Source organism: Dasypus novemcinctus, chromosome 3 (assembly GCF_030445035.2).
Source record: "Dasypus novemcinctus isolate mDasNov1 chromosome 3, mDasNov1.1.hap2, whole genome shotgun sequence".
In the NCBI taxonomy this organism is placed as follows: Eukaryota; Metazoa; Chordata; class Mammalia; order Cingulata; family Dasypodidae; genus Dasypus; species Dasypus novemcinctus.
This window is the reverse complement of record NC_080675.1, coordinates 36,054,315-36,081,981: the sequence shown is the minus strand read 5'-3', so window position 1 is coordinate 36,081,981 and position 27,667 is coordinate 36,054,315. Positions and strand designations below refer to the sequence as shown.

At 46.1% G+C, this 27,667-nt stretch overlaps 1 protein-coding gene across 5 annotated transcripts in view; it reads right to left on the bottom strand.

The window, feature by feature from the left end:
- Positions 1 to 27,667, bottom strand: part of DPF3 (double PHD fingers 3) — a 299,860-nt gene that overhangs the window by 209,541 nt on the left and 62,652 nt on the right. The window contains exon 1 of one of the 5 annotated variants that reach the window (XM_058293115.2): positions 7,327 to 7,632. The exons of the other annotated variants lie outside the window; for them this stretch is intronic. Coding sequence (XP_058149098.1) covers positions 7,327 to 7,328 — 2 coding nt within the window. The 5' untranslated portion in view covers positions 7,329 to 7,632. Of the gene's footprint in view, positions 1 to 7,326; positions 7,633 to 27,667 lie in introns of those variants that run through there. 5 annotated transcript variants of the gene reach the window in all.

The window sequence follows — 27,667 nt, the reverse complement described above, 5'->3', positions numbered from 1 at the left end:
TCTGGGTAAAAGAAGAAAGAATCCCTCCTTTGGGAAGATACAAGAAACAAGAGAGGCGTGGTGCTCCAAGGAATGGGTGCAAGAGGTAAACTCATTCATTCTTCGGCAAACATTCACGTAATACCTACTTTACACAAGGCACTTGCAGAGCGTATAAAGCAAGTATCTGCCCCCATTGGAATTACAATCTGGAGGGTGGTGCTGGGAGTAAGACATAGTCACAGATTCCCATAATAATAGAACTATAGTATTTGCACAGTTCTCCATGATTTCAGTCTCTGGTTCCATTTCTTTGCCTCTTTATTTTGTAGTTCATATTCAATTTGGGGTATTGGGAGAGACAAAATCCAAAAAATGGAGAAATCAGAAAAAGGAGAGAGAAAATGGGACACACAAGAGAAAGAAAACTAAGCCTTCCTTCTGCCCGCTGCTCTCTCTATATCCAGTCCCAGTTCTGGAAAAGAAAAGGACGAATTGTCACTAGAGGCTTCAGGCAGGGACAGGCCACTGAGTCACAATTCATGCCACGTTTGCTTCCTGCATCAACAAGGCATATTTTTGCTGAGTTGTCCAAAATCCTGACCATCTGGGTTTTTCTATTTAATATTCCAACTCCCAGTACCAGTCAACCATTCCCTTTATTCTTAGAAATACAGTGTGTGTGTGTGTGTATACGCACACACATATACAGGCACGTTAATGGGGATACAGTGGAGAAATTTGAAGGTTTCTCACCCACAGTTCAAAGGTTAAAAATCTCTGCTTTTGGAAACAATGATGAGTACCTCGTTTTGCATTTGCAGAATTTCCCATTTTTCAAAGTTCTTCAATATATATTATCTCATGTTCATGCCAAGAACCACCTTGGGTGGTAACAAAAGACAAACATTATCTCCAGTTTAAAATTGTCCTCCTTTTTCCATTTATTTTTCACTAAACAAACAATGGTTTAATACCTAACACATTCCAAACCCTGGGCTTGTGTGGGGTTTACAAGAGAGAACAAGATGGACTTAGTTCCTGCCTTCAACAAGTTCACAGTCCAGTGTGGGAAACAGACAGGGAAACGAACTCTGTCTCCAGGATCTCGGGTAGCTTCTGAGACAAGTCTTAAAAGACAAACAGCACTTCACCAGGTGGAAAAGAGAAGAAAGGGGATTCCAGGGAGGTGGATCAGTCATTTGTGCTCAGAGGAGAGTGAGCCATCTGGTGTGGCCAGACTGTAGGGTGAGTGGGGGTAAAGGGCAAACAATGGGAAATGAGACTGAAGAGGTAGGCAAGGCCCAGGCTGTAGTGCCAAGAATGCCTTGCCAAGGAACTTGGACTTTACCCTGTGGCCAATGAGGAAAGCACTGAGGGTTTTAAGCAGAGGTGGGGTGACATGATCAAATGCATGCTTTTGAAAGGTTATTCCAGCTGCTGGGTGGAGAATGCACTTCAATAGGAAGAGGCTAGTTAGACTCTAGAGACATTTCCAAAATAAAATCAACAGGTTTGGGTGTCTCCCACTGGAGGGAGGAGGAAAAGGAATATCAGAGATGGCTATCTGACTTGGGTTTGAGGGGAAACCCAACAGGAAAACCAGAGCAGAGGAAGAGATACCTTGCCTAAGGACACATAACTTATTTTTGGCAGACCTGAGCCAATAATCTAAAAATCTTTCTGGGGAAAATACCATTAGTTCACCATGTTAGCATCAACCAGCAAACAAACTTACGCATCATTCACCAGGTTCTTTCCTTACTCTCTACTTGTTTTATGCAGTGTTCGCTTTTAGTCCCATGGATATTGCAAGCTTACCAGGGCAAAACTCCTTTTGACTTCCCATAGAGCCTGGCACAATGCAAGGCACGTAAGTGGAGACTAAATGTTTATTATTAAATCAAACCGCAGGAGATTCCAAGAGTTTATCACCGGAGGCATTGACTTCCTCATAACCCAAGACCTTTTCCTTCTTTAATCCCTAATAAGCAGTATTTTCATAATTCCTAGATCAAACAATTCCTAAGTGTTTAGATTTCACAGTTCAGAAAATTTTTAAACTAAGGAAAAACAAATTGCAGAGACCAACAGTCTTTGCTGGCTTTTTTTTTTATCTGCCAAGTAAGGACATCCTATACTGCAATTGTCATCTACAATGTTTCTTAAAATAAAGAACATTTAATACATACCCCAAAAAGTCAGAAGAGTGTAATTTTAAGATTAAGAATAATCTTTCAAAATAAATGAATGTTTCTCAACTTTAGCACTATTGATACTTTGGGCCTGATAATTCTTTGCTATTGCGTGGATTGGTAGGGGGGATGGGTATGTTGTAGGGTGATTAGCAGCATCCTTGGCCACAATCCATTAGATGCCAGTAGAAAATCTCCCAGCTGTGACAACCAAAAAGTTTCCAACCATTCCCTTGGGGCAAAATTGCCCCCAGTTGAGAACCACTGAATTAATTAAAGTAAGCCTTGTTAGAAATCTAGTTATATTGCCCTTATATTATGGACCAATGAAAACTTTATCACAGGCTGGCAGCAGTCATAAACCAACTTTTAGAAACAGGAGGTACAGAAGTAAAGAGTATGGGATTTGACGTTGAACTTGAACCCACATCTCATTCTGCCTTTTATTCATTGCTTGACCTTGAACAAGTTACCGCTCTATGCCTTTTTCTGCACCTGCAGAAGGAGAACAATATCCACCTCATCAAAGTTGTTGGGAAGGTAAATGGCATAGATGTAACACACTCAATGACATGCCTGACACGTGACTGTCAGGGTGTAGGGAGTTGGTGATAATTATTAACATCATTTTCTCCCTACTTCTCTAGCACATAGCACAGTGTCTAGCACATAATAATGACAGCTATCTAAATTTAATACTATTTGGGCAAAGGGACTTTACAGAGAATGTAATAGGTCAGTCTTCAATATTCATTTATCAAATGAATCAATGAATCCCCAATCTTTTTTACTCTCACCAGTTTCTTTCCTCAACCCCACCATACCTAGGTCCTTTTCTTCTTTACCAGAACTTCCTGAAATCCCACCCAGGGAGTTAAAACTTTGCACAAATAGATCTGGCCTGTCCAGGGTACTTTGTGGAACCCTCTGGCAAGCACTGTCAATACCCCATGCACTATCTGGACTATGACCAAGTCTCACCCCACCTCTGAGTGTGCAGCCTTTTGGCATCCAGCCAATAATGTCACCCATTTCATCAGCATCTTTAGTTACTGCTGTCTCCCTAAGATTTTTAACCTGGTGGAGGGACAGGGACAGAAAAAGAAAGTGGCAAGATCCTCGAGCAAATGTAGCTTTATAAAAGAGAGTGGGGAGAGGGGTAAGCGGCTGTGGCTCAATCAGTTGGGCTCCAGCCTACCCTAAGGGAGGCCCTGGGTTTGCATCCCGGGACCTCCTTGTGAAGGCAGGCTCACCTGTAAGCACCACAGAGAGCCGACTCAGCAAGGTGACCCAACAAAAAGAGAGACAAGTAAAAACACAGAAGCATGCACAGCAAATGGACACAGAGAACAAAAGAACAAGCAAGCTGCAAGGCGGGGAGGGTTAAATAAAAAAATTTTTAAATAAAATCTAGAGAGTGGAGAGAAGCAAGGTAAGCAACAAATTAAAGTTTTGAGCAGGCAAGCTCAAAGGAAGGGCTGAGGTGGAAGCACCAAGCCTCTCGGTGCTACTGATTTGACAGAAAGCAGGTCAAATCCCTGCTGCTTCCTCCGCCCCCACCAGGCCCACCTCTTGGCCTCAGCAGCACCGGTAGCTCTCACACCGGGTAAAACACTCCTTTTTATAAACCAGACACAGTCCTGGCCAAAGCCCAGCCAGCAATAAATTACTGGGGTTCAGCTCACAAGTACATTAAGTATCTTCTGACAATTTCCCAAAAGTCTGAGTTTTTCAGGCCATCACAGGGTCATAGAATGTGAGCACCAGGAGGAGACTTAGAGAGCAGATGGCCCAAGCCCTCAGTCCGTGGATGGAGAAACTGAGGGTCAGAGAGGAGAAGGAAGTTGCTCAGAATCATTCAAGTATGTTTCAGCCAGTGCTGAGCCAAGAGCTCAAGTCTTCAGTTTTGGCATTGAGCTTTGCCAGAGGCTCAGAAACATACCAAGAAGAGGAAGGTATATTATGGACTCAATCTGACTCCTTCTGAAAATCTGGATAATCACATTTGCAGTCTCAAATGAGGAGAGAATTAACAGGTTCTCAGAAGCAGACGTTGATCTGGTCCCATGACTTCATGTGCCCACACACATCAAAAGGGGGGAGAGAGCAAGTGAAGATGGCAAAATGCTGGGAAATGGTGAATCTGAGGAAAGGGAATCTGAATACTTATTGTACTCTTCTTGCAACTTTTTTTCAAAAGGTTTTAAATTTTTCCAAGTAAAAGTTGGACAGAGGGAGAGAAAGTACCAAATAATCATCTAAAACATAATTAACTTTTTAAAAATTATTTGGAAATGGCCAGGAATCACTCCTTCAGTTTCAGTGTCTGTACATAGGGAAATCCCAGAGATTAGGGCTATAGGATCCAAATAAATATGTGGTACTGGTTTTCACATTAGCTGGTAACTATGGTAATCTGATTTCAAATATTTTGTCCCATCAACCCCCAGAATTCATGTGTGCTTGTTGCACCATGTATCCTGTTATTTTTGGTTCAGAAAGTAACTAAAGTCAACTAGACTATGGATAGAGCAAATGTCAGAATTTTTCCAAAAGAATCTATTGCCTTTGCAACACACGTGATTCATAAAAACAATGAAATGCTTAATTTCTATTCAGATTGGAAGTTCTTTCACATAAATAAATAATTGAAACAAAATCCACATCCAATCCACAGTCACAATGTTCTCTAACCATAGTAGTACTTATTTTGGGCCATACTCAGTCTATAATCTAGTCCTGAAAATCTAGCCTTAGCACATATCTAAAGCCCATGCCAATGGCATGACAGTCAAGTCAAGGAGGTTTGAAGGAACACAGCCCCTTCAAGGAAACTCCAGGAGTTTCTCACGGCCAAAGCAAGGACTAAGGAGAGAATGACAGGGGGATATGAAGTTGGAGAGATAGAGCCCAGAACCCGGAGGGCCCATATGCGCAAGGGAGGAGTAGGGAGTTTGTCCTTCAGGCAACAGGGAGCCCCTGGAGGTTTCCAGATGGGACTGATATAATTGGATCTTTCTGGCAGAGTATGGATGGAGGAGAGGAATTCCAAAGTAGGGGACCTAGTTGGAATGACAACGGTACTAACTAAGGAAGTGAGAGTGGAAGTGAAAACTGGATACAAATTAGAGAGGTCTACTGAAGAGACCAAATGGACAAGACTTGACTGGAAGCGGACAGAAGGGCCTGAGAGGAAGAGGAAGGGGTCCACGGTCGACATCCATTTTGGCTGACTAGGTAGATGGGGCTGCCCTTCATCTAATGGGTAGGCCAGGAGGAGGCAGAGGCTTGGCAGCGGAATGTGCTAAGTTTTGAACAGGTGGAGCTTCCAGTTGGATATGGAAATATGGAGCTCCAGAGAAGTCTGCATTTGGGAGTTGTCAACATACAAAGGGTAATGACTCCCACGAGTATGGGTGAGGTCAGCTGGGGAGGAACTACGAACAAAATAAGCATCAGATCAAGGACAGAAACTGGGGGTTGGGGGGAGCCACTTAAGGGTAGCCAAAGACCACCAGGAACCCTGAGGAGTATCTTCAGAAGCAGAGGCTTTAGGTCCACTAAACTCTTCCATCTCTACAGGCTCGTTACCCTTGCTGGAGCAGCGGGCAGAAACAATGACATGTTAATATAAACTCAACAACAAAAAGATGAACAACCCAGTTAAAAAACAGGCAAAGGCTTCAAAGTGACATTTCCCTAAAGATATACAAAGAGCCAATAAGCACATGAAAAGATGCTCAACATCCTTCCTCACAGGGAAATGCACATCAAAGCCACGATGAGATACCACTTCATACCCACAGGGATGGCTTGCTACAACTTAAAAAAATAAAATACAAAAGGAAAATATTAAGTGTTGACAAGGATGTGGAGAAATCAGAACCCTCAACACATTGCTTGTGAGAATGTAAAATGGTGCCTCCGTTGTGGGAAACAGTTTGACAGTTTACCAAAAGGTTAAACACGGAGGTAAAATATGACCCAGCAATTCCACTCCTACTAGATATATACCCAAAAGAAATAAAAACATATGTCCACACAAAAACTTGTGGATGAATATTGATAGCAAAATTATTCATAATAGCCAAAAAGTGGAAATAACCCAACTGTCCATCAGCTGAAGAATGGATAAATAAACATGGTATATCCATATAATAGATTATTATTTAGCCATAACAAGGAATGAAGTTCTGGTACATGCCACAACATGGATGAACCTTGAAAACAATGATAAGTGAAAGAAGCCAGACATAAAAGGCCACATATTAGGTTCCATTTTTATAAAATGTCCAGAATAGGCAAATCCAGCAACAGAAAGTAGATTAGTGGTTGCCAGGGGTTAAGGAGAGGAGGAACTAGGGAGTAACTGCTAATGGTATGGGGTTTCTTTTGGGGTGATGAAAATGTTCTGGGATTAGATAGTGGTGATGGTTATACAACATCATGAATGTTGAAAAAGTATACGACTACTAAATTATACACTTTCAAAAGGGCTAGAAAAGTGAATTTTATCTCAATTTTTAAAAATGTTTTAAATAATAAACAAAACTTTGCCAAATTACCCATAGCCAAATGGAGCTGGGTGAACGATTTATCTAGCTTGCAACGGAAAGTCCAGCTGTTTTGATAATGAAGTCAAAGACCATGCTTCTCAAGAGACCCTTAAATGTCTTAAAATGCCTGTAGCTTGGAAGAGGGAGGCTCTGCTAAAGAACAGAGATGGCTGGCCCGGCCTCATGATAGCCATTCACTCCTTGGTCAGGCTGCCTCACCCCCTTTTACGAGCCCAAAAGGCCAGGCGGGCAGGATGACAAACAAGCAACTAAGATTCGACCTAAAGAGACAGCAAATCGGATAGGACCCGGGCATGGTCACCCCACATTGACAGGAAAGAGGAGTGATTTCTGAGTCAGAGTTCCCTAAAGCCCCAGAATACAAAGCTCTCTGATCATGCTTTTGGGAATCTTAACACCTCCAGCGCTTACACTGTGTTCAAGATAGACTCGCCTGAGAAAATTCCAAGCTGCCCAGAGTGTCAGCATTCACCATACAGCTTCTTTATTTACACACGGGCGCCTCAGGGACTTGCTCTGATCTTCTGCCTCTTTTAGCTTTAGAAACAAGTGGCCTCGAAATTAGCACAACTTACATGCTTCACACCCGGCTCAATGTCATCTGCTGCAGAACTCAAGAAACTTCCTTTGAGGCCCAAAGAAGCCGAACAAGAAACAGGAGAGTGACCGTGTGTCCACCACAAGGGTTCAGGATCTCTGGAGAGGAGAAGCTGAGGCTGGAGCTCCAGGGCTCTGCAGAACTTTCTGCTGATAATTTCATTTCTCTACTTCACGCTCCACTAATATGCACCCCTTCCTTTTTGTTCCCTCCCTCCAGCCAAACTCCCAGGGCAACACAGGGTAATAAAGCAGTGGAATACAAAGCTTTGAGATGGCACACCACCACCCCAGGGAAACTGTCAGAGCAGGAGACAGGTCCGGGCTGAAAAGTGAAACCTCTGGCCTGCCCCGGCCGGGCTCACCAGCCCCTCCTCCATCCTCCCTGCTCCTGCCTGCCCCAAAGGGAAAAGGAGAGCACAAAGAAACCAGGCCTTCCCTTGGGGTTCTGACCACCTCGTGGTGAGATTATGGTTACCCTGCAGTTGCCATGCCTACTGTGATGTCACGCCTTTATCATTCCATCTGGGTGGATCTTTTTCCCTTTTCTCTAAAGGACGCCCTCCCCTCGGTGCCAGAGGAGCTCTGGCCCTGGTCTTATCTGCATCCTGGTAAACTACCTCCAGTGTCTACAAACCTCAGGAGACTTCACGATCCTAATGGGACCCGGGAAGAGTTCAGAGCCAGCTCCCAGGACCCAGAAAAGCTCTCATCCCAAGCTCGTCAAACTATTCCTCTCCTGGCAGAACCAAACAGAGCAAAGATTTCACTAGCACCTCTCAGAAATGCACACAGAAGAGGGACATGCTCCCATAAGTTTTATTAATTGGGCAGAAGGAAATCGATTTTTAAGTGAACTACATGCCAAGAAGAGTAAGGATTAGAGAAGAGGTGTACAAATCCCACAGTTTACCAGGCACAGAGGAACACAAAGGAAGACAGAAAACTATACCCTAAATGATCGCTCTTCGTGCCGGCAAGCCATAGATCTAAAGGGGTTTCGCACACGGAATGCATTTCTTTGGGTTCCTGCTGTGCGCAGGGTGCCGCCCGGTACCAGAGACCTAGGCCCTGCCCTTGAGGAACTAACAATGATCAACATCACTGTTCACAAACACGACATCTCCGTAGACTTGTTCAAAAACAATTTCACTCCGTTAGAAAGAAAAACCCGGAGGCCCTGGAGGGGCAGGCAAGTTTGGCCATGGCCATGAGGCTCAGTCCAGAATCTGTGGGCAGAGAGCAAAAATGCTGGCCCCACATCCTCAAGTGGCGACCCCAGCCTGCCTCATGCCCTCTCCTCAATCTGTCTTCCTTCCCAGGGTCTGCGACTGCTTCTGCAGGCAGTGAAGGAAGGCAGAGGCAGTGGCTCCAGGCCCCAGCTGCTGCCACCCACCAGGGGAATGGCGGCCATCTGTCACCGAGAGAGGGCAGGAGGGCCGAGGCAGGCTGTCCCTGCGGCCAGCCAACCCTGAGCAGTCCAGTTAACCTTTACACAACAGGCCTGGTCCTGGAGGTCATCAAGGCCACTGTGAAGACCCAGTGTCCTCGAGAAAATAGTGGTCCAGTGGCACTGGAATCATCCAGACTCATTAAATTAAAATGGCGATTGCTGTTGGCATCACTGTGGTTTGGACCAGCTATTATTTCCTGCCAAAACCCAGCAGAACCAGCCTTCTCTTTCTAACACATAACTTGTCCCTTGTCGCTAAAAAAAAAATTATATTCTTTTAATGACAAACGGGGAAAAAATGTTTCCCATTTCATGAATGAGAAAGGCAAGGCAAAGAAAAGAAGGGGTCATCTCAGGTGATGTTGATTTGCAGAGCTGAGATTTTCATCTCCAGTGTTCACTTTGGGAGACCCTTGGCAACAGCACAGGCGCTCAGCCATTTGTGTGGAAGTCACGTCACCAGGCCACCGAACAAGCCACTGCTGTTAGTTCTTTTGTTTGTGTTCAGTGGGGCTGGGGGCTGGCCAGGAGAGGTGGAATAGATCCCCTGAAAAACCTAAGCATTTATCCCAAAGTGGCTGCTGATACGGCTCAGAGGCCAGATGTCAGACTTGGGAGAGCTGCCGTCCTTTCTCACCAGCCAGCCTGCCTTTCGCCTGTCCCGAGGTGGGACACCGGATGCCCTACTTCTCCCAGCAGCGCTGCTCCTCTGGGAACCGCGGCCTGAGCAGGCTGCTTCCCCACCCACAGGGAAAAGGCCGTCCTAGCAAAGCCAGGAACCCGGCCAGCAGGTACACAGAGAGAGCATTCACAGGGGGTCTTAAAGCAACCACACCGGCGAGAGAGGAACCTGCCAGAAAACTCCATTCAAAGGGGTTCAAAGAAGTGGCAAGCAACAGGGCCCGAGCTCAGGGCCAAGCTCAGGTGAAGTGGGACTCAAAACGCAGCGGGGTTCTGGAACCGGACAGCCCTGGGCTTGACCCTCCACACCACTCCCTCGCCGCTGGGCCTTGCATGACTTGCTCCTTTCTCATCAACTCAATGGGCCTAAAGAGCATCGAGCTCTGAGAAGTTCTGTAAGTGCCAGGACATAGTAAGCCCTGCAAAATGATAGCTCTGATGACTGGTTTTGCCAAAAGCAGCGCTGCGCTTGTGCTCAGCCACCCACGCTAAGTTCCCTTAGCCACTTCTGACCAACGTCCTCCACTTGCCACAACGACCTAGAGGGTAAACCCTTTGGCCCTCAGAGCAGGGCTCACGCCCTTGCCAAGTTAACTGGCCTGTGTGAGTTCAGAGCCTTGTTCTTAGCAGAACCGCTCTGTTGTTTGATTTTTTTTTTTATTTACGCATTTTTTCCATGCATTTCTTTAGGCATGCATATACATATGTGTGTTATGTATGTAATTGATTCAGAGAGGATTTATCATTCATGCTATTTTCCCATGCCCCTTCCTCCCACAGCAGCAGCACTCCCAGCCCCACCCCTAGGTACCCCATGTTAATATTTTAGCTTGTGTCCTTCAATATATTTCTCCACAGTCATGTAATCCATGACACATACACATACACGAATAAGGCAGGGGGAGGTGTGATTATTTTTAGTTTAACAAAAATGGAATTTTAAATTATATGCACTTTCTGCCTCTTTTTTCATTCTGCAGTACTTTTCCTAGAACCTCTTAATGGTTGAGTAACAGACCATGGTGTGAAGGTACCGGCAGCTACTGGGCCATTCCCCCACTGGTGGGCATCCACTCAGTTTCAATTTTTGGCCACTACAAAACAAAACAGCAGAACTTTCTTGTACAGATGTCCTTACCAAAGGCCATTTTCTAACCTGACAAAATACCAAGCACGAGGATGTGAAAGTCACCCATCCAAAGGACCTCAGGATGAGCTGAGTCGGCCACATCATCCTTAAAGGGACCTTCTGCTCCTAGAAGTCCACATCCCCGGCTTGGGTCTAGCTTCCGATCTCCAGGTCTTCCAGGATCTTACTGGGTCAAGTCACCTCTGCAGGTCTTAGTTTCCCCATCTGTCAAATAAACTCCTAGCTGCCCCAGGCTGCAGCGTTTGAGAATGACTTTGCCAGTGATTTTTATGAGGGGGCAGGGTATGAAATAATACGTTTGCTGTTTTCCTGTGGAACGTTGTTTCTAGCTTGTTTTTTGGGGTCAGGGAGAGAAGGGCATGCCAAAACGAACACATGATTAAGTTTCTTCCAGGCTTCCCTCTAGGTGCTGATTTATCAAGCAACTGGGACTGGACAGGAGAGCCTTCTATCTGCATTTCTGAAACGCCTTTCACTGTGGTTATTTACACTGAAAAGTCAGCAATTAGATGGAGGGACTTTTGAGTCTCCATTTTGCCCTGTTTTGTCAGATTCCAAAGAGGGGCAAGTGAAGTGTAAATTATGAAAGGAGTGGTCAAGTTACCAAATTTGGAAAACCAGCAATCTCACTCTAAAGCCCCATAGAGTCTCAATTTCATTCAGTAAGTGTGAGGGGAAGAAAACTTCTTTTGCAGGTGATGTGGTCGTTGATACTTTCTGTTCTTGAAAAAAAAAAAAAAAGGAGAAGTTGTAGGAAAAAAATCTTAAACCTTCTCTTTCAGGTAGGTGTTCTAAAAGTGTTTCAAGAGTCTCCTCCCCAAAAGAAATAGTTATAACAACTTGAGTGGTTTTTTGCCTGGTTTCTGTATGGCTTATAAGTGTGAGAGGAGAGTAATTGAAATGGTAAGACAAAACAGAACTTGTGTAATATTATTCTGTTTTAAAACCCAGTTCAAAATAAATAATTGTTTAAAAAAAGAAAATAAAGGGGGAAAAAGATCAAGTTTGATTATAGAATAATTTTCATCAAAATCAAGCAGATTAAAAAAAAAAAATCAAGTGACAATTGGTGCCGCTTCTTTGGAAAAGCATTTGGCAGTATCTACTGAACATACACCCACTCCATGACCCAAATGGTTCCACTCTATGTATGCAAACTTAAAGTCTCAGAAAGTGGATGTGGCTCAAGCAATTGGGCTCCCAACTACCATAAGGGAGGTCCAGGATTCGATATCCAGGGCCTCCTGGGGAAGGCAAGCTGGCCTGAGCAGAGTGCTGGCCCAAGCGGAGTACTGGCCCAAGTGGAGTGCTGGCCCATGCAGAGTGCTGTTCGCACAGAGTGCTGGCCCAAGTGGAGAGCTGGTGCAACAAGATGACGCAACAAAAAGACACAGAGGAGAGACAATAAGAGACACAGCAGACCAGGGAGCTGAGGTGGCACAAGAGATTGAACACTTCTCTCCCACCCTGGAAGGTCCCATGATTGGTCCCCCGTGCCGCCTAAAGAGAAGACAAGCAGACACAGAAGAATGCACAGCAAGTGGGCACAGAGAGTCAACAATGGGGCACGTGGCAGGGAAGGGGGGGATAAATCAATCAATCAATCTTAAAAAAAACTTAAGGTCTCCAAAAGGCATGTACTGGAATGTTCACAGAAGCACCACTCCCAGGAGTCCCAAACCAGAAATTCCCATTGCTCTGGGTTGGATTGTGTCCCCCAAAAGACAAGTTCAAGTCCTAACTCCCAGGCCCATGAAGGTGAGCTTATGTGGAAATAGGATCTTTGAAGATGTGATTAGCTAAAGTGAATCCCATGTGACCAGTCACCTCATAAGAAGGGAAGACTTGGACACACAGCCAGGCCTGGGGAGAAGGCTGGAGGCAGAGTGATGTGTCCACAAGCCAAGGGAAGCCCAAGAGGGCCGGCAAGGAAGAATTACACCCCACAGGCTTCAGAAGGAGCCCAGACCTGCTGACACCCTGATTTCTGGCTTCTGGCCTCCAGAACTGCGAGACACTAAATTTCTCTTGTTTCAAGCCATCCAGTTTGTGATACTTTGTCCCAGCAGCTCTGGGAAACTCATCAAGAGTAGAATGGATGGGGCAGCAGACTTGGCCCAGTGGTTAGGGCGTCCATCTATCACATGGAGGTCCGCGGTTCAAACCCCGGGCCGCTGTGACCCGTGTGCAGCTGGCCCATGTGCAGTGCTGATGCACGCAAGGAGTGCACGCAAGGGGTGTCCCCCGCGTAGGGGAGCCCCACATGCAAGGAGTGCACCCGGTAAGAAGAGCCGCCCAGCCCGAAAGAAAGTGCAGCCTGACCAGGAATGGTGCTGCACACACAGAAAGCTGACACAGCAAGATGACGCAACAAAAAGAAACACAGATTCCCGTGCTGCTGACTACAACAGAAGCGGACAAAGAAGACGCAGCAAATAGACACAGAGAACAGACAACCAGGGTGGGGGGGAAGGGGAGAGAAATAAATAAATAAATCTTTTAAAAAAAGAATAGAATGGATGAACGAATCATAATATTCACCTTATGAACTACTATACAGCAATGAGAATGAATGATTTACATTCATTGCAAATGAATGATTTACATGAATGATTGACTCTCACCAGCACAAAGCAGAGGGGGCCGATCAGGACTCTAGGGTGGGCATACTGTAAAATTAAACTTGATGGGGCAGAATCAGACCAGTGAGCTTGGTGGGGTTAGGTAGCGGGTACAATGGAAACCAAAAGGGGCACAACGACTTCTCATCTGGGTGTTGGCAGCGTAAGTATTTTCATTTGTGAAAACTTACGGAGGTGAAGATACGTGCACGTTTCTGTAGGTATGTTATACTTCCGTTGTAAAACTTTTGGAAAATAATTCAATGCCAAATAATAAAGGTGCTTAAGAATAAAGTAATCAGATGGACAAGGTTCATGGAGCCAGATTTTATCTGACAAGTTTCTTTCCAGGGAGCTCTCATGTCGATGCAAAGACTGACTAGTTGAACATGGGGGAAGAGGACTCTGGGAGAAGAGATGAAAGGGGGAACCAAGAAACCAGAGCTTTCTTTGGAAAAGAGCAGTTTCTGAAGTCTAGATATACAGCCTCCACCCTGGGTACTTAATCCAACACACTGTTACAGCTGGACCCAGGTTTGCTTCAAAAACATCTGGGGTTTTTGTTTTGTTTTTCCTCCCTTAAAAAAAATTGTTTGGAATGAGGAAAAAAGGGATGATTATTTTATAAGGAAATCAAATCTGTTTTCACAGAGAAAGACTGGAGAAGAGGTCTGATCAATGGTGACAAAGTGGAAGCCAGATGGAAAGAGATTTGCTGTGAGTCTCTAGCACCATAGGCAAACTTGAGCTTCCACCCGTTTCAATAAGATTTGTAATAACAGCTAACACGCAGTGTTTATAAATGCCAGGCACTGCTCTAAGTGCTTGCGTACATTAACACATGTACCTTTGAAGTAGGGGCTGATATCATACCCACTTTACAGACTGGAACCCAGGCCCAGAGAGGCTAAGTAACTTGTCAAAAGTCACAAAGCTAAGAAGTGACAGAGTCTGGCTGCAGAGTCTGTGTTCTTAATTATACCATATCACTTTCTAATTAGCATGTATTAAACACCTACTATGTGCTGGGCACTATGCTGGGTTTGAGGATTACTAAGATATATAAAACACTGACCATGGGTTACATACAGTCCATGCAGTGATACGGATCACACAGCAATCCATGTCTAATTTCAAATGAAAAGTTGGAAAACTATCTCCAAATGCCTTTTCAATTAAAAAGCAGTGCTCAGGAATCAGACTTGGCCCAGTGGATAGGGCGTCCGTCTACCACATGGGAGGTCCCCGGTTCAAACCCCAGGCCTCCTTGACCCGTGTGGAGCTGGCCCACGCACAGTGCTGATGCACGCAAGGAATGCCCTGCCACGCAGGGGTGCGCCCCGCGTAGGGGAGCCCCATGTGCAAGGAGTGCGCCCTGTAAGGAGAGCCGCCCAGCATGAGAAAAAGTGCAGCCTGCCCAGGAATGGTGCCGCACACATGGAGAGCTGACACAGCAAGATGACGCGACAAAAAGAAACACAGATTCCCGTGCTGCTGACAACAACAGAAGCGGACAAAGAAGGCACAGCAAATAGACACAGAGAGCGACAATGGGACGGGGGAGGGAGAGGGGAGAGAAATTAAAAAAAAAAAAAACAGTGCTCATTTTCTCTCTGATACTCTTCTACACAAGTGAGTAAGCTGTAAGAATAAACATTCTTTGGTGCCCCACCCCACCCCCAGGTCATGAAACTCAATAAAGTTCTTTTCCTTTTGATTGGGGGGGAAAGTGACCTGTAAATATGTTTATTTTTCCTGAAATTGCCCTCTTGTGCAAAAAGGATTGCTCACCACTGATCTAGCAGCTTGAATACAGGGCCTCTCAGAGGGTGAGAAAGGCCCAGCTGCCAAGATTATTAAAAAATAGTGGGGGGTGAGGGCGGTGGGGTTGAATGGGACTTCATATTTTTTAATGTAATATTTTTTTAAAAATGAATAAAAAAAAATAAGACATACAAAGCAGGATTACAATATTTGTGGCACATTTTAAATGCTTACACTTAATAAATTCACACTTTCCACACACACACAAACTCAAATACAGTGGATAATAAACATTCTCATCACAAGCGAATTACAGGATCTATTTTAAAAATATTATAGATATTGAATGAGAAGACCCATGAATGGGAGACCCAAGTTTAATCAATTCTTGCCATCGCCCCCACCCCACTGATAAGCCTTCCTTAAGGGAAGAGAATAAAAGATTGAGCCCTGTAATAAGTAAGAAACAATGAAAGCCCACTTGGAAGCCAGTGATGAAGAAGAAATGAGGCTCGCAGAGCTGGTGAAAATGTGGGTGGCATCTCTGGGCCATGGCTGCTAACAGACCCAGGCTAGCCCGGTGCAGGATCTTGGTGACTACCTAGGGGTCAAGCCTGGGAGATGGGCTGAAGTTAAGAGAGTCCTGCAGGACCACCGCCACCTGCCTACTTGCCCAGGAGCTGGCTCCTACCCAGGCCTTCTGATCCTCTACTCCCACCCCTGGCCCCTTCTACTGGTCTCTGCAGGCACAGGTGGGGACTTCAACACCTAAGACTCCTCCAACATGTGCTTCTTTCTCCCGTATCCAGACCACTTGCTGGAAGTTCATTAGACTTTCGGAGAGTCAGAATGCCCCTTGCCCACATGGCACCCAGTGCTATGACTTTCCAGAGCATGCGAAGTCTGGTTCTGAGATCTGGAACAAAGAAGGTCTTAAAAGCTTCTCAGACCCCAGAGATAACTCGAGGCAGGAAGCCAGTAGAAAAGCATCTTCCCAGTGTCTGTGTATATTCCTGTTAAAATCTATCCACTGTGTGCAGCACCAAGGGAAGTAAAGTTTCTTGTGCTGAAGCAAGGAGAGTTCTCTTTCCCCATGACACCTGCACAAGATGCAAAACGTGATACCCTCTGTGTATCATAGGACACCCGGCTCCCTGTAAGAGGACACCCCAACCTCTGCCGGCACCGCACTCATCAGGGACAGCTTCTCCGGTGTTCTCTGGCTGAAGGCGACCTAGAAGGGCCACCAGGGACCTCCTCAAGAGTAAAGGCCTCCCCGGCCCCCATGAGGTCACACTGCCCACCATCCCTTCTGTTCAGCTAAATAGCAGAGCTTGAAGACAATTTCTATAGCTCTTCATCTGAGGACACACCCAAGAAGAGGGGTTCTTATGTTTCCCTCAGAGCACCGTAGACAGGGTCTAAATTCACTGGCTGCTACCAAGGTATAGACAGCAGGGCCTTCAACGGCCTCTCGGAAATCCTCCCCAATTTCCATTCCAGGCAAATACAAATTGATTACGTATGTGTGTGTGCGTATCCACACTTTTTTTTTTCAGAACACTTGTCCCTTCAGATGGCCTTGTTTGCTTGTTTGTTTATTGAAAGGAGGTACCGGGGATTGAACCCAGGGCCCCGTACATGAGAAGCAGGCACTCAACCACCCAGCTACACCCACTCCCATTGTCCTGTTTCTTTTCATTCACATTTCTCAATGGTAAGAGACCAGGGATAAGGCCCCATGTCACATCCAAGGAGACAAGGCCTGTGGGAAGGTGTAGAACTGAGGAGGTGGCAAATTGGGGAACAAGCCCCAACACCCTGGAGACAGCTGCCTCTCTTGAACCCCACCCTCACTCCCCACCTGTAATAGCTTACACTTACTGAGCACTCACTCTGGGCCAGGTATGTGCTAAGAGTTACACATGGGTTAGCTCATTTCTTTCTCACACCAAACCCTGTGGAACTGATAGCCAAGTTCATGACAGAACTGGGTTCTGAAACCAGAAGTTCAAAGCTTCCTAGAGGTCCACAAAATATTCCTCTACTCAAAGATGACAGCTGCTGTTCTTGAGAGGAGCCCTTACCAAACTGTTATGAGAATTGATTTACTTCTCTGTCTTCCTGAAACATAAGCTGCTGTCCCCACAGTATTGATTCTCCCACTTCCTTTTTATAATACCTTCTCCTAAGTTTTACCAAAGCACATGACCATCTGCTCCAGAGTACATTTCCCAGGTACCCTTGCAGCTAGATGTAGCCATGTGACTAAATCCTGGCCATTGGGATGTGAGTGTCAGCTCCTTAATGAAAAGCTGCTTGCCTTGGACTTCCTCACCTCCCACTCCCCACATCCTGACACACAAGAGCTAGAGATGCAAAATAGAAAAACACCTGAGTCCACGGATGACTTCATGGAGCCACGATGCCAGGCTGGTCTGCTCAGGATAGCACTTTCATGAGCGAGAAACAAATCTTATTTAACCATTCCTTGTGGGGGTCTCTTGGTTACAGGAGCTTAGCCACATGCTAAACTCAATGCCTTAAGGCCCAAACCTTGTCTTTTATTCTTTTTTTTTTTTTAAAGATGTATTTCTTGCTCTCCCCTTCCCCCCATTGTCTGCTCTCTGTGTCCATTCGCTATGTGTTCTTCTGTGTCCACTTGCATTATCAGGCGGCACTGGGAAACTCCATCTCTTTTTTGTTGCATCATCTTGCTGCGTCAGCTCTCCGTGTGTGCAGCGCCACTCCTGGGCAGGCTGCACTTTTTTTCACGTGGGGTGGCTCTCCTTGCAGGGCACACTCCTTGAGTGCAGGGCACCCCTATGGGACACCCCTGCGTGGCACAGCACTCCTTGCATGTGGCAGCACTGCACATGGGCCAGCTCACTGCATGGGTCAGGAGGCCCTGGGTATTGACTCCTGGACCCTCCAAATGGTAGGCAGACGCTCTATCAGTTGAGCCACATCTGCTTCCCCAAACCTTGTCTTATTTTACTCAGCACCCCCAAAGGTCTTGCTTAGTGCTTAGAACATAACAGATGCTCAGTAAGTATTTGTTAGATGAAGGAAAGCACCATCATGTAAACCAGGTGGTACTGGGGCCAAATGCACTGATTCACCAGAACTCGGGAGATGACCCTTATCCCAGGGTCCTGGAAAACAGGAGCTCAGGTCTGAGAATATGTTTGGGGAAGCATTTGCAAAAGGGGAGGGGTAAACTTTTACGGCATCTGTTGTCAACTCTGCTGAGACAATGGAATTTGTGCTTAACCACAAGTGAGGCTAGGTTATTGCTTATCTCGTATTAATAACAAGCTCAATTTGAGCACTTACCACATGCCAGGTACTGTACTAAGCACTTTGCAGACATTGCGACATTCATTTTCATGTAATGCTCACAACAACCCTACTAGGTACAGACTATTATTATCCCCAAAAGAGCAAACCCAGGCTCAAAAAATAAAGTTATTTGCCCTGGCCTTACACAGCTAGCAAGTGGCAAAGGTAAGAATCAAACCCAAGTTGTTTGACCCCTAGTCTTATTCTCTTCCTAACCACTATGCTACTCTGCCTCTCTTCATGTGTGGCAGGTTTTTATTTCCAACTATGAGTATAGGTTTTACAAGCTAGATCAAGTTTTCTGCTTATAGTACTAGATGCTTCATGCAGAGAGCTTCTAGTTATAGCTGTGCCACTTTCCCGCTGTGCACAACTGTTGAGGGGCTGCACACATCAGGCTAGGGCAGAGGGCAAACAGCCTCAGCCCCAGGATCCACACCAGCTCAGTCTTGCTCTCTCCTGCTCCCTAAGCTGTCCTTGCTGCCTCCTGGCCTCTGCACCCTGCCTGCCCACCCTACTACCACCCACAGCCTGCACCAGTTTCCCTCTTCTGCCTCTTCTGCACAATTCCTGCCAGGCCTTGCAGCACTTCTCACTGGAGACAACAGGGTCCAGCCCTGCCCATCTAGCCTGGAAATGGTATGGTCCAGGTTTCACATCCCAGCCTCACCCCAGCCTCGTCCTCGCAGGCATTCTTCATGTACGACAGCTCCTTCCTCCTCTCACCCCTGCACGGTGGAGTCAATAGCCAAGTTGGAAGAAGCCAGGTAGGCTTTATCCCAGAGGCTGCAAACCTGGGGCCATTGGGCCACATGGCCCCAGGTGTGTTTTGTTTGGCTTACCCTGTGTTTATTGAAAATTAAAGTAATTACGTTTAAAGTTGTTAGCGTTGGTGTAAAATTCAGATTTCCAGGCTTCCTTCAAAAATCAGGAGCTCTGACAACACTGGGCTTACCCTCCTGTGTAGCAGATGGCTGGAGCTGGGCTCAGGCAGGCCGCTGGATGCATGAAACTTCCAGTTTACCACAATCCCCTCCACTCCCTATTCTATTCCTCCAGTCCAAATACCCATTGATCTGCTCTGCTCATTCACACGGCCTGCCTGGCCCCTGCAGGTATTTGTGTTTGCAATGCTTTCCTTATTGTCTCCTTTATATGCTGATGAGCAAATTCAGAAAGGGAGAAAAGAAAGTGTTCTTCCAGGTGACACAGTTGAATTCATCACCAAATCCATGGCCAGCATCCTTAGATAATATTTATCAGGTTCCTGGCGATCCCAGGCACTGTCTGGAGCACCACAAAGGTTTCAGTACAGATCCCTTGGCCCCGTGTCTCTAGCCACTACACTCATCCACACGGCTGCTCCAAATCCTTTTATTTTTTCATCAGACAGATCACCAACATCTTTCACTGCGGCCATGATAATCTGATTTCCCCCACCTCACCCCAAAATGAAATCTTCCAGATCTGTCGTTCAGATTATACACCCTGAGCCTGCTGTGGGGTGGCCTTTCTAGGGGTTCAGTCCCCTCTGGGCCCGGATCCCAGGGTGGCTCCCACGCACACTGGGGCATGTGCTCCTGGCTTAAAACTTCCCAGCCAGGCGGCGAGTCAGCGTTTGCCCCAGTTGGTGAACGAGAAAGTGTCTGCCCTCCCGGCCCATCTAAAGAGAGCAGCAGCTGCGGATGGTTTGCTCGGTGGCATGAAGGTCAGGGTTGCCAGGTCTTTCCATTTTTCAAGAATAATTTAGAAGAGGGGAACAATGATCTGTGCTAAGAAACAGCTGCCCCACCCCCCAAAATGGTTGAGCGACTTTGCAAGAATCGGGTGCTAGTGGGCAAATAAGAACACCAGGCCATGAGGTTCCCTTATTCAAACACCCGCACTGGAAAGCTCGGCACCCCGTCCTTAGGGCCGGGGACTTGGAGAGGGACCCGGAGACGGACCCAATGGGTTCCGCTGGCTTTTGCCCTCCAGCCTGGTTCTCCCTGATAATGAAGCAACGAAGAATGTCCTCACCTCATCTTAATTTTATTTTACTTTATTTTTTTAAGATTTATTGTATTTCTTTCTCCCTACCCCCTCGTTACTTGCATTCATCTTCTTTTTAATTTCCCTATTTGGTCTGTCCTGACGACAAGTCACTTTTTTTTCAATTGTTTTTAAATGATGCCTCTTTCTCCTTAGAACCCTCAGGTTCTTACCTCAACTCTATTATCTGGATCTTTCCAATAAGTAGGTTGCAGCTTCCATTTCTCTGATTAAACAACTCTAACAAAGAAGTCATTGAGATGAAAATGCTTATCACAAGGCAGGTAACATCCTTTTCCTCCCCAACCACACACAATTAACATATAAATGTCCTGGTAAAGGGACTGCTTTGAGAGGTGGCAGATTATAACTACTCATGCTCCTACACTTACAAAGCTTTAAAAAAAAGAGAAAAGAACAATTTCCAAATGAGAAAATGACACAGATGGCCACAAACTAACTTCCCCAGGGAAGATCATTTTGATGCAAATACTCTTTCTCCAAGTAAAAAATGTACAATGTACAAAATGTCCACTTGAGGTTCTGTTCCTCCCTCTTTAGGTAATCACCCTTCTACTTTGGGTAATGAGCAGTCAAAGGCTTTGCCCAGAAAGGCAGCCAATGAGAGGCCAGCTCGCCCCGCGTCCCGATTGGCCAGGCCTGGCACCAGCTGGAAGCAGGGCGAGCTTTGAGGACAGCAGAGCGACTTGATAGGATTCTCTCTTCAAAGCATAAAGCAAACATCAATTAATCCTCAAAAGACCCTTTCAAGGAGAACATTATCCCTTTTGGAGATTTGGAAGCTAAGAGATGCTGCAGGTAGTGGAAAGGAGGGCAGGGAGAGGATAAAACAGAGCACTGGGCTCTGAGCCCCAGATCTGTTTCTCCAGAGAGAGTCAAGTTGCAGGAGAAGAATGAACCTACAGAAACAGGGCAAAGAAGGCGATGGCCAGGAGCCACTGCTCTTGAGTGTGCCCCTCAAGGCTTCCTACCGCCCCATCCCAGAGCAGACAGCAAAGGAGAACAGGGTGTGAGCCCAGAGCACCGCTACGTATGCACCCAAAGCAGGGAACTCGAGAAAGAGTTGATTGCTGGACTTGGGTTCCAAAACCCTTCTCTAGCATCATGACCATGTCTGTGGGAGGAGGAAATCTGGATCCAATTTGCCACACTGAGCCTGTTTGGGTACCCCACCCCCACCCCCACCCCTGCTCCTTTTCCTGAAAGGGTGAGGGGAGGAGGGTGTGCCGGATTTGTGTGTGTAAACAGAGGCCATACCCTGCCAGGCTGGTCTTTCCATCTTAAGAGAACCACCAATCCAGCCTTCCTACAGCGTACACTCATAAGGATTACAGTCTGTCACCGTGTTTGGCAATAGACGTCACACATTCTCACGTTACACATTCATTTGACCTTTAATACTCTCCTCTGGGATTCCTGGAAAAATTATATGCCACTAATCAAATGTTATAAAACACCCCACTATCTCTTCTTCAGGTACATGGGCAGGGTCCCTGCTCTACCCATCGATTTCTACATTAAATGTTTTTAGTCTTTTTTTTTTTAAGTTAGAATAACTTTCGTTACAAAAGGTGTATTGTTTGCAATCATTACACAGACCTCCTGCCTTGTACAACATTATAAGCTTATTCTAGATATTTAAATTGTGATAGAAAGGATTTGCCTAAAGAGTCTGAATGGAATTTCTCTTAACTTATCATATAATCAAAGAAATAAGGGAAATCACCCTACAAGTGAATTTTTTAAATTCAGCCATCAACAGCTCTTCTGACATAACCTTGCATTTGCATATATATGCTTATAGAGGCATAGAAAATATCTGGAAGGGCAAGCAAAAACCTGTCTTTAGCCATGGTCCCCAGAATGGGCAGATGGGAGGAAGATTTTTGTTTTCCTTTTCTTTTTTGCTTTAGACCTTTCTGAACTGTACTTTATTCTTTTTCTTTACTTTTTTCAGTGTGTCATTTTTCAAATGTTTAAAATTATAAAATGAAAAAGCTATTCTGAGATCATTTATTTTTTCCCCAACTTTGGCATTTTGTCCCTCTGCCTGTGCAAAGTAAGCCCGTTGGGGTTGCTCATTTCCATGCAAAAAAATCACTAACTTTCATTGCGATGTCATCAATTCTTGGGTCACTTTATTTGGAGTGCACCAAGCTAAGAAAGGACAATATCTATATACACTTTGAACACAGGAGAAGGTTGAAGCCATGTGGAGACATGAAGGCATGTCACTGACTCAGATACTTACCCCCATGACCTGGGACACAACTGTGCCTTCTCGTCCTGACTTCCTTAAAGATAACTCTGAGAAGCAAGGCTGAGAGGCTGGTGTTCCACCCACAGCACAGCTCCTGCTTCTGCTCCCTGGTCTCTACCAATGACTAGAACATACAACCAGTTGACAACCTGGAGTTCCTCCCATTATTAAAACAATCTTTTTCTTCTCTCGAAGAATGGATTTTCCAAGTGACACTAACCTCTTAGATCATTTAAGTGTTTATTTAGAGTATATTCCAGTTGGACGCTTGAAAAATTTAGACCTAGTCTCAAAGGGCCCCTACCAGCTGGAAAGAAATTAGAAATGAAATAAAAACAGGGTTGAAGCGATGCAGGCCAGTGGGAAAATCCAATTCATTTCCGACACTTTCGCTTCTCTTTTTCTCGTGAATACAGCTAGATACAGTTGTTAGCAGCACATCAGTGCCTTGGAGTGCACAACACAGCAACCCCTCACAATCCTTGAAGTCACCAGAGGGAACCCAAATTTGCAGCAAACTGAGATGCATTCTTTTTGGGGTGTAAGTGTCCTTCCAGTTCCACTTTTTTTTTTTTAAGATTTATTTATTTATTTCTCTCCCCTTCCCCCAGACCCCAGTTGTCTGTTCTCTGTGTCCATTTGCTGCATCTTCTTTGTCCGCTTCTGTTGTTGTCAGCGGCATGGGAATCTGTGTTTCTTTTTGTTGTGTCATCTTGTGTCAGCTCGGTGTGTGCAGCGCCATTCCTGGGCAGGCTGCACTTTCTTTCGCGCCAGGCGGCTCTCCTTACGGGGTGCACTCCTTGCGCGTGGGGCTCCCCTATGCTGGGGACACCGCTGCGAGGCACGGCACTCCTTTCACGCATCAGCACTGCGCATAGGCCTGCTGCACACAGGTCAAGGAGGCCCGGGATTTGAACCGTGGACCTCTCATGTGGTAGACAGACGCCCTAACCACTGGGCCAAGTCCGCTTCCCTCCAGTTCCACTTTTTCCCTCCCCTTTCCAAGCTGATTTAGAAGCGAAGGGACATAGGCTAAGGAAATCTGCACCTTTAATATTAATAAGAATTGTGCAGTCCCTGGATGATCAGAACCCAGACTACATGGGACTTGAAAGAATGATTGAGACTTTGATATGGAATATGAAAAAGTAGCAGGCAGGAAGGGCGGGAGCCTAAATGAGGAGGCCCAGAGCCTCTGCCAGCCCCATTACTGCCTCACCCAGTGACAATCACTCCTATTAAGCAAGGATAACATACATTGACTTTTTATCCAGGAGATAAATTAAATGAAATCTCAAATGGCTTATTTTCAATAACAAAAAAAAATCAATATGAACAGAGGGAGCTAGGAATCGAGCACACCTCTTGCCTTCTTTACAAAGAGAGATCCTATATGCCATCTCGCCTTTATCCCGGGTGAGATGACAGACCATTATTATTAGCCCCAGTTTACAGAAAGAGCAACTGAGGCACAGAGGGGCAACTTGGTTTGTAGAAGAAGCACTGGTCTGTGAGGAGCTCTCTGGGTTGAGCCAGAAAGCTCAGTCACCTGATGGGAGACCCAGAAGTAGGAATCCCTCCATGCTAACCTAGAGCTCTCTCCTTGGGCTCACCCTGCATTCATGCAGCTTAATTTTACAGAGAGTCCTGTAACTAAGTCGATCTCAGAGTCCCACTGACCAAGAAGCGGGCGGAGAGGCAAAGGGCTTTACTGAGCCAGCATATGGCCTCTGCATACAAGTTGGTCCAAAGCAAACATGAGCCCCCTGGGTCACCAGGCCAGGAGCAAATACCTCAAACCTCAGGAGTCCCCAAATCGTGTTGCCTGCACTCAAGCTTAATTTCTTTTCTTGGGTAGTGAGTGTCAGGAAACTTGGGTTCTAAAATCTAGATCAGCCACTGCGACAAATAGTTGGGTGGGCGCACTGGAAGGAAAGAAAGAAACTAGCGTTTGATGAGTATCTACCACAGCCTGGCCATGCCTGGGCTCGGGGCCCTTGCGCAGCTCGTCTCATGTGCTAGCTTCAGGCGAGGCACAGCTCCTCTGACTTTCTTCATCTACAGAACAAGGAGGTGATGCCTATGGGTCCTGCCACCTTAGACACATTATCAGTCACGGCCAGACCCTCATTCCATTACTCAAATTCTCCTCTTCTCTGGATACTACAGGGTGCCCTGGGAATTCTGCCACCCCACAAACCCTCCTCCCCTGCAGAAAGTTCTCCTCTGAAGCAGAAGGAACACATCTTTCCTTCCTCTCCCCTCATCCCTACTGTAGCTCGCAGGACCCGTGACCAGAACACTCCCAATTTACTCATGGATCTTGAGGGAGGCAAGAAGGCAAGCGGGGGAGAGAGAAGAGGAAGGTTGCAGCGGAGGGCTGGCACATCTGGCAGCAAGCCATCTTTCAGCTGCTTTGTGAAGGCCCCAAACCCTGCCAAGGTCTAGGAAAGGGAACAGCATTCTGGGGCCCCTAGGGGCTGCAGAGACCTACACGGGGCATGGATTCCCCCACCGGAGACAGTGTTCACAAAAGACCACACGGTTGATCTTAGCTGTTTCCTCCTCCACCCGGCTCCCACCCTCCAACCCTGACTTGGAGTAAATGGTCAAGCCAACCGAGACCCCAAAGTGTGAGTGACACGTGGAGCCAGCCCTTGCCGCCCCCACCCCCACCTCCCCTATCCACCGCCCACAGGCAGGCACCACAGGCCACAGGGATGGGCTTTCCACATGCACGGGCCATGGACCTGCCGTGGGGGGCTGAGACCAACCTCTGTGCTCCTCGGTCACCGTGCAAGACAAAGTGGGGCTCCCCCAGAGAGAAGTGAAATGTGGAGGACTCATGAGTGGATGGGGACATGTCAGCCATCCCGGGGAAGATGCCAACAGCTAGCATAATTTGCTAGCCCTTTTTTCCCGAGTTAATTTGCTTCCAGCAGATTCCATTAGTGACCTGGCAGACCCAGGGACAGGAGGCAGGCTGCAGGAAAGTCCGGGAAGGCCAGGCGTCTTGCTCCCAGCCCTGAGCCCAGGGTTTCTATTTGAAGTCTAGAATAACTATTTGCTCAGCTCTTGTTTAGACACCACCACCAAACTACACACGGAGGGAAGAGACACGAACATTGACCGCCAAACGTAAACGGCCAGCCAGAGGCCGACTCAACACAGGAAAAGGATTCCCACAAAAGATTATCTTTTCTTCTCAATGGCAGAAAGAAAGCAAAAGTGAGAGGTATAAGCCCGATTCCATCGCAACCAGGAACCTAAGCAGAGGGGAAGCAGGGGGAGTCTTCTTTGAGTTGCAGTTGACAATTCTCTGAATCCCAACAGAGTAAGAAAATGATAATACTTCTATTACTATTACAACTAGAGTTAACATTTATTTGGCACCTGGCACATGCCAGGAACTGTGCAATGAGCTTTATTTGCATTATCTCATTTATTCCTTACAATAGCCCTTTGAGGTAGGTAGACTGTACAGGTAAGAGAAGTCACACAGCTGCTAAGTCACACACAAAAAGATTCGGAGCAGAGTCACGCCTGCTGTGCTGACTTCAAGCTTGTACACTTAGCCACTCTCCTGCACAGCTAAATCCCAAGGGCTGCCGAAAGAGCATGGAAACAGGACCCAGGAGAGCTGGCTCCAGCCCCAGATCTGTTCTGCCTAGCTGTGGGATCTTGGGCCAGTGATTTCTACTCCATGCACCTCCAATTCCACAAGAAGACAGTCATTGCTTAAGGGCCCTGTTAATGCAAACCACAATTATTGACTACCTGAGTACCAGACACTGAGATGGGGCATGGGGGTGATTCAAGAGCTCAAGAGCCTTAGGTGCCCTTTCAGCTCTAAAATACTACTCACTCAGCGATCCCTTTTTAACTTAAAAAGTATTTCTGACAGCATGATACCCACCTGCTATTTGTTCTTCTAGGTGATCATACGCATGGAGATGATCATATGCATGGAGATGAAGTGACGTTCATCTAATGGATTTGGGGGGATTTTTTTGCTCCCATCTTTGTGTTGCTTTTGTGTATTGCTGGAATTTTTGACAAGTATGCATTGTCTTTATAAAAACAATAAAGTCATTTTTAAAATACTGCTAAAAATACCGTATATATATATACACACACACACCCCAATATATTTCAACATTAACTACATCATTGATAATATCAAGGAATTCTTATTAACGATTATGGTATCATGGTTATGCTTTTAAAAAGGTCCCTTGTCTTTTGCAAATACATACTGAAATATTTACAGGTGAAATGATGTCTGGGACTTACTGCAAAATAACTCCTGGTGTGAGAAAGGAGGGGTAGGCCATAGGTGAAACCAGACTAGCTAATGAGTTGCTCATCATAGAAACTGGGTGACAGGTTTACAAGGGTTCATTATACTATCTATGTTTGAAATTTTCCATAATATATATTTCTTAAAAAGGAACCCCTTTTAATGCCAATAGGGAAGAAAGATGTCCCCAAAACTGAGCTAAGCTCCCAGCTGGCAGCCTTTCACCACCCTTGGCCTTCTCTTCTCTTTGACTAGCACAGTTCAAGCTGATTTGTTCTCCAGGGCGGCCCCGCCTGCGACTCCCAAGCCCTCTAGAATCACACATCAAGGTTGTTGGTGTATTCTGGTGTCCAGACCATCCCTATTTGTCCCTAGCCTTGCCCAGGGGACAGAGGGTAACAGAGCTGCTTTAAGGCTCTGTTTGCTCTAGGGCAGCAGTTCTTAACCTTTTTTGTTCCACAGACTTCTTTACCAGTCAGGTGAAAACCACAGACCCCTACTAAGCCTACACTATACTGTGTATTATTTAATAAATATACTACACCCACACCAACCCTTCCCCACAAGAATAATGTTTTTCTGAATTTCAGTTTAAGCTCAGACCCCTAGTTAAGAGCCCCTGCTTGACTGGGGAGTGGGGGGTGGAACACATTTACGGGTTGACCACATACTTTGGGCCAGGTACAGAGCCAGGCA